Source organism: Urtica dioica, chromosome 11 (assembly GCF_054948205.1).
Source record: "Urtica dioica subsp. dioica isolate 48M chromosome 11, U.dioica_male_clone48M_v1_H2, whole genome shotgun sequence".
Taxonomy (NCBI): domain Eukaryota; kingdom Viridiplantae; phylum Streptophyta; class Magnoliopsida; order Rosales; family Urticaceae; genus Urtica; species Urtica dioica.
In genome coordinates this window covers 4,292,868-4,308,254 of record NC_142766.1, presented here as the reverse complement: position 1 = coordinate 4,308,254, position 15,387 = coordinate 4,292,868, and the positions used below count along the sequence as shown (strand labels likewise).

The following is a 15,387-nucleotide window of genomic DNA, read 5'->3' as shown; positions in this document are numbered from 1 at the left end:
CAAGTAGTCTATGTAATTTTTCAATTTTTAATTATTGAAAATATGTTGAATGCTGAAAACCTTTTAATGTAATTTTTTTTTTGATAAAATATAATTTTTTCTAAAAACCGAATAACTAAACACAATAATTTTTCAAACATTAGACTCTATTTAACACATTGAGGGCCAATTTGAAAAAAATGTCAAACTTTGGGGACTATTTATAAGAATTGTCCGAAGGAAAATAAATATAAATATAGAGCCCACACTCACACACACACACTCGCACACACACACACACACACGAAGGTCCCCGAGAGTTCGAAGGTTATATTTGAAGCTACATAGTCGAGAAAGAAAACAAACCCTCCTTCGCGTCGCCGAAAAACCGCTGTTTTAGCGGGATTCAAATTTCCATCTCAGGTATTTTTCCTCCTCTCTGTCTTTCTCATTGTTTGAGATCTCAGGTTTTTGCTTTCTCATTGCTAAGTTTTCTTTTTCTGTCGTGTTCTTCTATGGCTAGGGTTTTAGAGATCTATTTGTTAGAAATGAAGCAGAATATCACTCCTCTTGCTTTTTTTATCTACGAACTCCAATCCGTTTTTGGATTTTTGCTTTCTTTTCTCTATCGTTGTAACTCACTCCTTTGCAGGTTTCCGTAGAGGAAGTATCCATTTCGGAGCCATGGTGGTACGGTTATATTACTTTTCTCAGATTTTTTTCACAGTTTTGAGATCGTTTTGTGCGTGACTTTAGTGACAACCTTGTAGATGGAAAACATTTTCAAAGATGAAGCAAGCGAAGAGAAAGGAGAGCGGGCAAGAATGGTAAGGGTTTATTGATTTTTTATTTTTAATATTGCGTTTAAACTTGATTGGTTACAAACATCATAAATCAATATTGTAAAGGATATTTTGAATTAGATCTAGTTATCAACATGTTTATTGTTGTATTGTACTTGAACACACTGGTCCTTTTTTCGTGGTTGTGGATTTGCATTTTACCTACTCTCATAATGTGATAAACTTTTCTTAGGCGTCCTTTATTGGTGCCATGGCGATTGCTGACTTGGTCAAGACAACCTTAGGACCAAAGGGAATGGTAAGTTTATTCTACATGGCTTATCGCTCTCATGATTTGTTGAAAGGGTTCATGCAACTACACCGTTCTTCAATTTATTGATGAGTTGATTTTAACTTTTTCTTTCGTTAAAAAACTTCCATTGGACAGGATAAAATTTTGCAATCGACTGGTCGAGGACGCTCAGTTACCGTTACAAATGATGGTGCTACCATTCTTAAGTCTCTACATATTGACAACCCTGCAGCTAAAGTCCTTGTTGGTATCCTTTATTATATTTCGGTTCAAGTCTATGGATCTACGCTTGTTATTTTGTCATTATCAAAAGTTTCTGTCTGCTTTTAGATATATCCTTGAATTTGGGTTGTACTAGCTTATGGGTTTATTTGTTCATTTATGAATTGAAATGGGATCAATATGTAACTTTGTGGAAGCAAATTACATTGTATATAATTTATAGTTATCCTTAATGTATGAGCTAGACATTTCAAAGGTTCAAGATGATGAAGTTGGTGATGGGACAACGTCCGTTGTTGTTTTGGCCGGGGAACTCTTAAGGGAAGCAGAAAAGCTCGTTAATGCCAAGATTCACCCGATGACAATCATATCAGGTTTGTATTATTTTGAATCTTCTAGTCTTGATCTTGCATATGCTGTAAATTCTGACAGGTAAAGTGCTGTTATCTTTCCTTCCCTCTAGGTTTTCGGATGGCATCAGAATGTGCTCGTAATGCTTTGCTGAACAGAGTTGTGGACAACAAGACAGATTCTGGTATTGATTTCTACTCCATATCCCATATTATGCTTGTTAAAAAGTACCATTTCTCATCTTTGAGTGATTGTAAAATAACACAGATTAAGAATATGTCATTAAAAAAATAAAATCTCATTTATGCAGTAAACATGCGATATAGAGAATTAAAATGTGTCATGTATATATGCCCCTTTCTTTAGGATTTTATCATGTACTTGTTAATATATAAAAAGTATTTTAATAATTTTACAGAGAAATTCAAGGAAGACTTGATGAAGATTGCAAGGACTACTCTGAGTTCAAAAATCCTCTCCCAAGACAAGGAACACTTTGCTAAACTTGCTGTTGATGCTGTACTGCGACTCAAGGTAATCTAGTAATTGACGTGTTAGTATAATAGTAATGCATATGGTGTTTGCTTTGGAAAATTAATATTGAGATCTTGTTGCACAGCATTTCGTTGTTTTGCATCTGTTTTATTTTATTATTTATAATGATTTTGCTTCTTAGCTTACTTCCTGTATTTAAACGATAACAGGGAAGCACCAATTTAGAGTCTATTCAAATCATAAAGAAGCCTGGAGGATCTCTAATGGATTCCTTTTTAGATGAAGGGTAAGTTTTGAGTTAGATCTTATGTTCGTGGAAGTGTGATTCCTCGCTCTATGGGAACTCTTTCTTGTTTTCTGAAACTCGGAGTCTATTAGAAAATGTTTAATAACCAGCTTATGCCAGTGAATGTTTGCTGATATTCTCAGGTTCATTCTCGACAAGAAAATCGGTATTGGGCAGCCCAAGCGCATTGAGAACGCAAAAATTCTGGTGGCAAATACTGCCATGGACACAGACAAGGTTAAGATTTACGGTGCACGTGTTCGTGTTGATTCAATGTCAAGGGTTGCTGAAATTGAAGGTGCAGAGAAAGATAAGATGAGGCAGAAGGTCCAGAAGATCATAGGTCATGGCATAAATTGCTTTGTCAACAGACAGTTGATTTACAATTTCCCGGAGGAGCTGTTTGCAGATGCTGGAATTCTTGCGATTGAGCACGCCGATTTCGATGGCATTGAACGTTTGGCTTTGGTCACCGGAGGTGAAATCGCGTCGACCTTCGACAACCCTGAATCAGTTAAGCTAGGCCACTGCAAACTCATTGAGGAAATCATGATCGGCGAGGACAAGTTGATCCACTTCTCTGGCGTTGAATTGGGTCAGGCATGTACAATAGTGCTGAGAGGTGCAAGGTATAATCGCTACCAAGAATTTCTTTTCTTCTTTCTATATTGTGTTACTTGGTTCTGTTGAAATGTATTGGTTTTTTTTGTTCTCTTCATGTTTCACCGCCGTTTTACATCATGGTGATTTTTTTAACAAAACATGGACGTGGATCCTTTAACATATCTGTACATTTTTCTTCAACAGCCATCACGTGCTGGACGAGGCCGATAGATCTCTTCACGATGCCCTTTGCGTGCTATCTCAGACAGTCAACGACAGTCGAGTGTTGTTTGGTGGTGGATGGCCCGAGATGATCATGGCCAAGGAAGTTGATGAGCTGGCGAAAAAGACACCTGGCAAGAAGTCCCACGCGATAGAAGCCTTCTCACGGGCACTCTTGGCTATCCCCACCATCATCGCAGACAACGCCGGTTTGGACAGCGCTGAGTTGGTCGCTCAACTCAGAGCCGAGCACCAAAAAGAAGGATGTAATGCTGGGATTGACGTCATTACTGGTTCAGTAAGTACTTTAAAGATTTTATGAACTGCTTAATGTATTCTGTATAGTAAAAAAATGAAATGGGATTTTCAGCTTATTATCATATTTAAGCAAACCTGGGGAATATAAATGTCATATGCTACATTTTATGTGAGGCAATAGTTTGCTTCAAATTTGAAATCCAGAACTCTTAAAATAGAAAACGACATAGTGTGTGTTGAATAATTACACGCTCAGCACAATTTCTGACCCTCCAATGGAGATGCATGCTCAAACAAAGCATGGATCTTGTACTGTAGTTGAGCAATTCATTTATAATACTATGAACTAACATAAGTTTTTTTAATAGGTCGGGGATATGTCGGAATTGGGTATTTCCGAAGCGTTCAAAGTTAAGCAGGCGGTGTTGCTATCAGCAACTGAGGCCGCTGAGATGATTCTTCGAGTCGACGAAATCATAACTTGTGCGCCGCGTAAAAGAGAAGACAGGATGTAGTATTTCAACTAGATTGTTTTGTTTGTATTTTGTATGGGATTAAAACTTTTGTTGTTTTAGCTCTCTTTTGCATTGCCTGTTATGGTTTTTGTTTCTATGAAGACATTAGTTTTAATCCGTCTCTGAGAACTGGTTGAGGAAATTTTGATGGCTTGTCTGGGGGAGCTTTTGTTTGTAGTGTGTTTCTTTCGCTAGTAAACATTCCAATTTAATTCAGAGTTTTCATTTTTACCGTGTTTTTTTCTCTTAAATATTTCGAATCATAATTTTGATAAACCATGGGCTGTAAGTGGGGTTTTGATTCTGGTAACAAACTCCCTACTTACAGGGAAACAAGTATGATGGGAAGAAGTTTGTTTAAGCTTCGAGGTAATCAGAAACCAAAATCTGGCATGAAAAAACATAAAGGAAAAGGAGAAATAGTATGAATCCAAATCTGTTTTAAAATTTTATTGCAGCTGGACAATTAAATGTTATAAAACTGGTATCAATCCTTACTGTGATGTAGACTTGAGAAGCAGACGGATTCTCTGAACCTTTTAATATAATATTTTAATAAGAATATAATGTTTATTCTCGAACTTCAAAAATACCATATGAAAACTTTTTTATTGCTCTATTTGGTAATAATGGTTCAAACAATGTATATGAATAGTGTACTTCAAATCTTTAATAGTGTTTATTGAAAATGTATTCGAGGTTTTTTTTTTGTTTTTTTTTTTTTTTTTGTTTTTTTTTTTTTTTTTTTCTAAGGAATGTATTTGAATCATTGACAAGGTTTAAAATAGCCACAAACATTCTCTATATTGGAGTGCTATTTCTTATGGGAAATTTCATCTAATAGACTTCTTACTTGCTCCATTATCAATGATAAAGATAAACCAAGTACTTTCAGACTTTCATTTATAGATTTTTAGGACAATTATACCCTCTATAATAAAATTAAAAATAAAATAATTGAAAAAAATTTAAAATTTAAATTTGGGATCACGAACCCACTCATCTTATTCTCTCTCTTTTTTTTTTTGCTTTATTTTCCCTCTCTCCTTTTATTTTCTTCACACTATCGTTGTGGTTGACTTCGGCGTGAAGGAGGTCACATCAATTCTCACCGAAGATAGGTCCGCTGCAAGCTAGATGCCAGGTCGGTCGTGGAGACTCGACTGAGAGATCATGCAGAGTACGGAGCACCGTGGAGGTGGTGGCTCGTCCGGGTATACGCCGAACAATTGCAAGACTCGGTCAGAGAGAGAGATCACCGGAGGGAATGCCAAGATTATGGTAAAGATGGGAAGATGACGAAAAGTTTCAAAGTATAAAATTCATCCATATTTTAGTATAAGTAAGTATATTATTTAATTTTAATTCATCAACTATTCAACCCTCACCGTCCCCTTAAAGAAAGTGACTAGAAAATCAAGAGACAATATGAAAGTAAAGAGATATACAATAGAGAGCCTTCAATTTTAGACCTAAAAACTAATAAAATATTAAGATTGAGCTTTTATTTACACTATCTAAAATTAAATTTTTGACCCCTTTTTGGACAAAAATACTGTAGAAACCATTCAAACTCGAGATGGTCATCGCAACCATCGCACCCATCGCAAATAATCGAAATCATTGAAATTAATGGCAACATCGAATCTTTTTGTAGTCAATGTTGACTAAAACCATTTAAATGATGTAAACCATTGATGGTCAGAGCAAATCACCCAACTCATCGCAATACATCATAAAAATTTGAAGTAATTGGAATTAAGGGCAACGACGTCTCCTTTTGTAATCGTTGCCAAAAAAAAGTCACTGTTCTTCAATTTTCCAATTTTTCGCGATAGTTTATGATGATATTCAATATTTTCGTCAATGATAGACTTAAAAATGGAAAAAATGATGTTTTTTTATATTAATCTTGTGCGTGCTTGTTAGAGATCATAAAAAATCGTTAGAGATCATCGTAGTTAGTCAGAATATTGTCGGTGGTCGTCAAAAGAGTGAGAATCGAGAGAGTTAGAGAGATAGAGAAGTAAAAAAAATTATTTTGACGAATGTTTTTTTGGTAAAAAATAAGCAAAAATCAAGTTTCAGAAAATTTTCTAATTTCTGGTTCAATCATATCATTTTGCTAATTTGTAAGTCTAGAAAATGAAATTTATCATACAATAAGTAAAATTTTCAATTCAAAGATAAACATATTGGCTAAATTATCTTTTCGTTTTTATATGTTTCGACTATTTAATTTGTCTAATCAATTTATAATTTATGATATAAAGTATGTTTTGTGTATTTTTTTTTTTTGGTTGTCGTGTTATAATAATTTAGTATTTCATTTTCAAACTGAATTTATCATCTTAGATACGTGTTTGGTAGGAAATAGCCATCGGGTTGGTTTTAGACTTTTAGTTGAAAGAAGATATTTAATATTATTATATAAGGTCATTGTATTGGGACGTGTGCCATGTTCTTATCCTGCTATCCCTCATTTTCAAGGCTCATCTTAATTAGGGTAGATTACTAATCATGGCTGCCTTATCCTGGTTTGAGTGGAAAGAGCATAGACTTTACTAATCATCTGTTGATCGCTGATTATTATTATACTATTGATTTGAGATTTCTCCCGTCAAACAATTTTAAACTATTTGAAAAATAAATTTAGACTTGAATTTTTCTTAAAACTTAACGCCTTAGATTATCGTGAAATTCAATTTGTCTCTCATTCAAATATATAAATAATAGATTTATTTGGATGATTTGCATAAAGACGGCTGAGTATCTAACCTAAACAACTTACCTCTTTTAAAATTGTAGAGTCCAACTATTAAATTATTTAAAAAAAATAGTTCATTTCAATAAAAAAAAAAACATTACAATATTTCAGCTATACCCTTTAACAAATATCCAAACCAAATTTTAAATTTTAAAAATCTATTTTCTCGTTCCGACGAGCTCCACAGTTCCGGCGCCATTCTTCGCGTTCAGACCAAAGACCACAAATCCATCATGATTCTGGACGCCGATGTCTAGGCTCAGATTCTCGAGCTCTAATCCACGCTCTATTTCCTCCATCTCTATGCCCGAAACTCCTTCGACTCTCCCTCTCTCCGCTGCCATCGCTTCCGGCGACGGAGCTCCAATTTCTATCGCCAAGTTCCTCCGATTTTGATCTCCTCCTTTGTTCTCGACCTCGCTGCGTGCTTTGGCGAGGCCTCCAAGGGACTGGACGCCTCCGCAATAGTTGCGATTAACCTCCATCAGAGATACTATAGCTGAGATTGTTTCATAGTTTGTCTGATGCACTTTCATAATTAATCATATTAACTATCACATCTAATACGCAAAGCTAAACTTGCAACCTTCGAATGGCCGTATTGACGTAACCGTTGGGACTCGCCGCTATTCGAGATCGTTTCTAGAGGAAGATCGTCACAATTATTCAGATTAACATTCACAGTTAATCAAATAACTATCATAGTTAATACGGAAAGAGCTCGCGTCGATGTTCGAGCGGTCGGATCGACGCAACCGTTGAGATTCGCCGCTGTTCGAGATCGTTTCTGAAGGAGGATCGTCACAGTTAATCAAATTTACCTTCGTGATCACCGCCGGAACAGTACTCTGTAACGAGGATGACCACCACAGAGTTTCAATGGCAGCGTAAAGCGTGGAACCGATGACAGAGCTTTTAAGGTCGACGAGGAAGACACGATCATTTTCGCCGTGCCAAGGCAATGGACAAATCAGAGGTCACCGAGATCGAGATTGGTGTTGTTGTGGTATGATCTCCGTCATCATGGTCCATCATCATCACTCTGAACTTGTCGAGAAACTCGCCGGCGTTCTCCTTTGCACTTTTTGATGGCGGCCCAATCGTCACAACCACCAACTAGAAAGTGATTAGTGCGACAAACCCTACGCACTTGATTTTTTGGGTAGAACGTTTTGGAGAAGTTGGGGAAATTGGATTGTTTTTTGGCACTGTAAAGAAATTTGGGGAAAATAGTTTTTGATAACTCTGATTAACAATCGGTTATTTGTCTAAATAAGTTGATGGTTTGACTATTATTTAAAAAAAAAAAAAAAACCTCCATTAAGTGACTATTATGGCCTTCAAAAAAAAAAAAGTGACTATTATGTTACAAACCCTTAATTATAATGATTTGTTGCATGAGAATAGCCTCACTAAAATATTACAATTAAATTATATCCGATTTTTCATTTTCCGTAATCATATCATAGTAAAATATTACAATTAAATTTCTTACCACTAGTCCTAAACTCCTAATAAACCCAAAGATAGTAACAGATGAGAAGAGAAGAGATATATTAACAGTTTTCATATTCCCTGACCAGATCAGTTTCCAGTTTCCAGACCATTGTGATCGAAACCCGGTCGTAACATCTCACTTGGCTTGGATCCAATGGCCGGTAATTCTCAGACTTTCAATCCTAACGACGCCATTTCTCACAAATTCCCAGAGGTCTCTCTCTCTCTCACATATAATTTTGAGCTTCCTTTTAATTGTCGAGATCGATTTTAATCCCTTTTGTTTTGCCGTACTTGTGGATTTCAGAGTAGGCACCGTTATTCCGAGAGGTAAAACTGCGATTAACCAACATTACTTCTGAGGAATGGTTGACTTGCAATTGATGCCATAAGTTTTGTTTTTCCTTCGATCCTTCGTTATCGTTTGCCAATAATGATTCTGTGCAGAGATGCGGCGATCTATGCCTTAGGTGTCGGAGCCTGCGGACGCGACGCGGTGGACGCGGACGAGCTTAAATATGTCTATCACGAGAATGGACAACAATTCATTCAGGTATACTCATTTTTCACCTTATAACTCTCGAATGCTATTTGCAGTTTCTACACACTGAAAAAGTTAAGATTTTGTGTTTGCATCTTTTTTTTTTTTTTTTTTTTTTTTTTTTTTTGCAGGTTTTGCCAACATTTGCTGCTCTGTTCTCAGGCGAGTCTGTTTCGCAAGAAGCTATAATACCGGGATTGCAGTGAGTTTGTCTGGTTTTGTGACTATATATCCATGTAATTTGATACTAACCAGCTGGATTATGAACCTTAAACTTGTGTTCAGAATCTGAGAATAAGCTAACAAATTGTATGCATTTTTTTCCTTGTAGATATGATCCTCGTCTTTTGTTACATGGACAGCAATACATCGAGATTTACAAGCCGCTTCCTTCTAGCTGTTGTGTAAGGCTTATTTTTGTGCCATTGTGTAGTCAATTTGAGGACTCTTTTGATGTGCTAAGGCTTCATTTTTCAGTTTCATTTTAAATAAATTTACTCGTTTTTGGGGAAATATTTTTGAGCAGCTGGGCTTGAATGAATATAAAACAGCTTTCACAGGAAAAATAGAGCAGCATTGGATGAGAAATCATCGGCAAATGATATGTTGAAAACTTACGAAAATGAAAATATAATAGTTATGTTTACCAGTAATCGTGTTTCCTTTCCTTTTCCAGATACGTAATAAGGTCTCCCTTGCAGGATTACATGACAAAGGTATTCATTTGATTTATTTATCGGAACTCAAAGTAGTTACACAGTACACTCACACACATCTGATTTCTTTCCAGTTTACGTTAGCTATTATGATTCTTAAATCTACTGTTTTACAGGTAAAGCAGCTGTTGTTGAAATCGAAACAAAAAGTTACACGGAATCTGGTGAATTATTATGCATGAACAGGTAAAAAAAAACTTGTTAGCGAACAGATCCAGAACTTGTATGCAATTACTGAGCTTGACTGTCAAATATTTTTTATGAAGGACAACGGCTTTTCTCAGAGGTGCCGGTGGGTTCTCAAGCTCATCACGCCCGTTTTCGTACTCCAACTATCCATCCAATCAGGTCCCTGCTATCAAGATCCCGAATGACCAACCTTTTGCCATTTTTGAGGATCGAACTCAACAATCTCAGGCAAGCGGAAGATTTTTCTTCAATTAGACATACAATCTCTTGTTTTTACTTTGAAAGATAAGAGTTTTCACTATCAGGTCATCATTATGAAAAACATGCTTGAAATTTGATACGATGTAATGGAACTGGTTTTAGTTTTAGACCTGATTTAAGGTTATTTTGATGGTTTATTTAGCTCCTGATTAGGCAGGGAGAAATGAGTGATAAATATTATTGTTTGGGTTATTTTTGGTAACTTGTTTGTTGCAGGGGGGGTTTACTATATATTGGTAGCTGTAGATTTTTTTTGGGGTTTATGAGAGATTTGAGTACAATAATCAGCTTAGTTCATTTAGGGAATGACAGATTTGCCTCCCTCCTAAAATTTTAGGCTGATTAAGTGCAATCATCAGTAAGTTATCAATTATAATATCTGAAAGCATTTTCTTCTTAGTCAATATACGCTTATACCATGGTAATTTTGAATCGCTAGTGCTGTTTTCTTCTTTGTAGGCGTTGCTCTATAGATTATCCGGTGACTACAATCCTCTCCACTCTGATCCAGTGCTAGCAAAAGTTGCAGGGTCTGTATTTTTTTTGCTGCCAAACACAACTCTATTTGTACTTAGTCTTCCATAGTTTTTTTTCGACTAAATTTGCCATCTACATGAAATGTCAAAAGATTCTCACAGCCAATACAGCACGGGTTGTGCACGCTTGGATTTGGTGTGAGGGCAGTCATAAAATGCATTTGCAAAGGAGACCCAAACAAAGTTAAAAGCATATCAGGGAGATTTCTGCTGCACGTGTACCCTGGTGAAACTTTAATCACTGAAATGTGGCTTCAAGGCGTGAGGTGAAAAGTCTATTCTCAATCTTTTTTTTATTTTTTATTTTATTTTATAAAGTTAATTACCAAACATGGGATTGAAGTATCTTGGTGCTTTGTTTTGCAATATTCAGGGTCATATATCAAGTTAAGGTGAAAGAACGAAATCGCGCTGTACTGTCTGGCTTTGTGGATCTTCATGGTTTAAATTCTTCTATCTAAAAATAAAATAAATGCAGTGTCTGTGAGTATGAGATTAAAAAAGAAAACAAAAGAGTGATGGCACATCGAATGGTGTCTTTGCTGCTACTGATCGTCTTTAGTTAATAAACACTGTACTTTGTTGTATTGTATTTATTATTTTAGTGGCTGGTGTTATAAGAAAGACAATGGGAAACAAGTAAATTACAGTAATATGGCAAAAAACACTGCTGATGCAAGTCTATGATCGAATTCTTCTCGTGAAGTTAAAACCTCACGGGCGAGAAAGTATGTACATTTGGTATAAATTTGAATACCTTATTTTATTTAATTTAATTTTATACTTGTTGAAAATCAGCTCTATCTCTTTATGAACTCTCCTCTACTTGGACGTTGTTACCATAAATTACTTCTCTCTATTTCCCAAGTTAATATATTTCCTAGGATAAGACCAAAGTTTTCATACACATGTTATCATTCCTTAAAACTCTTGTACATGTATAAATAGGTGATATCTCGCCTCTCATGATACAACAAGTATAATATTTTTTCTCTATTCGTCTCTCTAGAGAGTTTTTTACGTGGTATCAGGTTTAGAAATTTACACACACCATAAAATCTTCTGAAATCTCATATGCCTTCAACTCAGCCTCATCGTCTACCCAATCTCAGTCGAAAGTAATCTTTAGGTCATTACAAGAATACCCTTCTTTGGGCAATATTTCCAACAAAAGGAGCTTATAGTGAAATAGTGGAACGAAGAACACACATTCAATTTTCAAGGCTTCCGAAATGATTATAGTTCCTAGATAACCTTAGACTTGGATCCATCGACTATAGTGACTGATATATTCCTATCACATTGTGAATAAGTGGTAAAAAAAATTTGATTACCCGTCATGTGATCAGATACCCCGGAATCAATATCTATGCATATGCACATCATGAGCGGACGCATCTTTTAAGCTCGAGAAGATTTCTCTATCTACCTCCCAAATATATATTGCGATGGAATAGTGTAGGAAGTTTTCCCCGATCTCTGTATTCATGAAGTTGAAGAGCCAGGACATCACCATGTTGTTTTCGGCCTTCCATCCCTTGAATGTCGAATCTTCACTCTTCGGAGTCTTCGTTATACCGGTGAAGTAGTCGTCCTTGCTTGCCATTGAGTTTGTGATTCGTGATATTAAACAAAAATATAAAGTCATAATCAATGATAGAAAAGATTAGTTGCAAACCTTTATAAGCAATAACATTCGAATCATCCATAGTCCTTTGCATCAACTAAGATTATATCTCTACATATGATGTGAGATAGATATAAGTCTCGGGTGGAGCGCTCAAACTGGTCAACAATTAGTCTATGTCTGGGTAGCTAGACTAGAAATCATATATGCAACCCGCTGTAGACTAGATCAGACAAGTGAGAGCATTCTGTATGGGGTACCATACATGACCTTGACAGGTTACAGTTAAGTACATCGTTTAAGCGCGCCGTTACAATGGGACATATCGCAATCAAATGCATCAACCTAAATCCTGAGGTGCTCTTGGAAATCAGAGTTATATACTCGGCTCTTTGATTCATTCGTTAACAGCTACAATGATGATTATATATTTATGTTTTGGGAGACCGGGGTATAATCAGTGATGGAAGAAAAACATCAAACGTGGAATCTAGCTCTTAATAAAGAGAGTCAATGTTCGCTCACCTGATAGCTGAATCCAGAATCGATCGATTGCTGAGACCTTTGTGCTATGTGCAGCAAGAAAACCACATACAACACGTAGCCTTGCACAAGAAGAAGACGTGTGACACAGTCTTTCCACAAACACGACACAAGCCCTTTTCAGCGATTTTGAATCTCGAGAGCTTACTGGCTATCGAAAGGCAATCGGCGGCTATTCTCCACAATAGAAATTTGCACTGCTCATTCAAATCTAGCTTCCATATATTAGCCAAAATTTGCTCTTTAGGATTGAGGGGATCTCGTAGCAGAATCGTTTTCGCCGAGATTACCAAAAACACACCATTTTGAGTACCCATCCACATTAATTTGTCATCTCGATGTTCAGGTATGGTTTGAATTTTCAGAATATGCCTTCCCCTTCCCTTAAGACACACCCCATCAGTTTCCATGGGTCTCATTATGTGTCTCCATTGACCATAAAATCCTGGACTTTAGCCTTGACATCCAACAAAGGTCCAACTCTCCGACTAAGCCAAATCTGTAAATGCCTATTATTCTTTAAAGTCCGCCACTTTTCTGCTAGTACTACCAATAACAAAACACAAATTTTCCTTGATGAAAGACCGGGTCTTCATAATGTCGCGCCACACCAACGAGTCTTTCAAAGTAGGACCAACTTGAAAGAATTTTTTTTTTACGTGCAATACTTATGTTGAGCAGCCTCACCCACCAAAGATTCCAATCCGCCGCTAAATGTCACCCTATTTTTGCCATAAGAGCCATATTAGAGTCTTTAAATCTTTGGAAGCACAACTCCTAGCTTTATGGAGACATAACTTATCCCATTTGAAAAGGGAAGAATAATTACCTTCCCCACACTTGCCGCACCATTTCAAAAAGGCGGAAGAAGCACTCTTACTCCTCCCGACCACCAAAGGATTTCCCAAATATTTTAGATCATCCTTGCATTCCTTCATATGATCCCTTAATCTCAAAGAGCAATTCTTAGAAAATGACAACCTGGGTTTGTTAAGGCTTACCTCTTGGATGGACCAACGTTGGTATTTTCTCAATGAGATCCACACCATCTTAACCTCCTTCATCTTTGCTCGGCAAAAGAGAACACTGGAAAACATCAAGTGAGATATAGGGGGAACACTTTTCTCAATAAGAATCCCATGAAATTTATGTTTCTTCTTTTCACGGGGAAAGAATCACTAAGCACCTCGAACATCATGATGAAAAGATAAGAGATAGTGGATTGCCTTCTTGAAGACCCATCTTAAAGACAAATAACTTTAGAGGGCTATCGTTGAGGAGTATAGAACTAGAAGCCGAACAAACTTTGTGGTACTTTGTGTTCTATTTTGTGGTATCCTGATATATATTATGTGCTCAATAAGTCTATTGTGCAATCAAAACTTATATATAAATTCACTCAATATATTATTTATCTAAATCATATATCATTACCATGATATTCATCAAAATACATGATATTTAAAGGCCAAAAATTAAAACATTACAATATGCCACAATACAATACTTATTTGAACAGAATTATATACAACACCAACAAATAAAATTATCAAATACAACTTCAATTTCTTGACTTCACTTTCAATAATGCACGACTTATTATTGGGTTTAATGCAGTTTACAATTCAATTGCTTCCATCAATCTCCTTTTCATCTTCGAATTCATCTTCGTATTTGTTTATCTTCCTCAGCCAACCATGAATTATCTGAATCGACCCTTTACACATTCTAAGATCGACCCACTCCAAGAAATCACACCCACTGAAAATTACCCTTCTACAAAATTCATTGTAAGCAACGACGACTAGGTTCAGAAGAACAAATAACAATGACAACTTCGTCATACCTTATATCGAGAGCACTCATAAAATCTTCATCAATTCTCATTAGTCCAAGACGTCCGTTGGAAACTCGGGATTCCGCAAAAAAAATTCGGTCGAAGAAGAAGTTTGCTATCATCCGTAGTGTCGCTACTCCTGGAATCTGTTCCAACACATGGACGAAGGTGACTCCTGTTGGAATTGATCTAGGATTTAAGAAAAAGTTTAACGCTTCGGTAAGCGGCGGAATTTTAAAAATTTTCTTTTGACAAGTAAAACGATTTTACTAACCTAGACAAAGAGCAAGCACATGTAAATAAAAACTATTATGAGCATAAATAATTTACTAACCTTTTAGAAGCTTGAATGTTGATGAGCCTTCGGAAGGTTGAAAACGTTCGTCTCCCTCGCAGCACGTCTCTCTTCTTTCCTCGCCAACTCGAGCAACCACGAAAGTTTCTATCACTATAATCACTCGAGAAAACTAGGAATTAGTGTGTGGACACTTTTAAATACTACGACTTAAGAACAAGTGATGCGGGTCGAATTCTGCGTCCAAATCTGTCGGTCCAACTTCAGAGGGCCGTATCTTTTGACTCGGTAATCCGATGTACGCGTACAGCATATCAAATCGAAGAGAAAGACGAGATCTTTAATACAACGCGGACAGTTTGTTAAAAATCGAATCCCAGACCCAGTTTATTCTGCTTCGAAATATCTCCGCCCAAAATGAAGTCTTGGACAGCCCAATTTGAATCCAGGTCCACAAATCAACACAATCAGCCCACTTCTTCTTTATTTGGACGTCCACTATAGAAGACTTTTCATTTTCTACAAGTCTTTTCATTTTCAAAGACTTTTCAC

General features: G+C 36.4%; 2 protein-coding genes across 2 annotated transcripts; both read left to right on the top strand.

Annotated features, from left to right (window-relative positions):
* The first annotated feature begins 246 nt into the window (after window positions 1-246).
* Window positions 247-4,257, top strand: LOC149380757 (TCP-1/cpn60 chaperonin family protein). The gene is made up of 12 exons (XM_089630674.1): window positions 247-402; window positions 632-669; window positions 750-806; window positions 1,015-1,080; window positions 1,210-1,321; window positions 1,542-1,670; window positions 1,760-1,831; window positions 2,066-2,181; window positions 2,352-2,428; window positions 2,572-3,057; window positions 3,236-3,551; window positions 3,880-4,257. Exons 2-12 carry the CDS (start codon window positions 664-666, stop codon window positions 4,024-4,026), a joined length of 1,584 nt encoding a protein of 527 aa, XP_089486800.1. The 5' UTR covers window positions 247-402; window positions 632-663; the 3' UTR covers window positions 4,027-4,257.
* Window positions 4,258-8,248: 3,991 nt separating this feature from the next.
* Window positions 8,249-11,327, top strand: ECH2 (enoyl-CoA hydratase 2). Its single transcript, XM_089601665.1, has 11 exons — window positions 8,249-8,504; window positions 8,598-8,620; window positions 8,738-8,843; window positions 8,963-9,033; window positions 9,163-9,235; window positions 9,508-9,547; window positions 9,664-9,733; window positions 9,814-9,964; window positions 10,457-10,527; window positions 10,626-10,799; window positions 10,907-11,327. The coding sequence occupies exons 1-11, from the start codon at window positions 8,445-8,447 to the stop codon at window positions 10,992-10,994; spliced, it is 927 nt and encodes a 308-aa protein (XP_089457791.1). The 5' UTR covers window positions 8,249-8,444; the 3' UTR covers window positions 10,995-11,327.
* The last annotated feature ends 4,060 nt before the right edge of the window (window positions 11,328-15,387 follow it).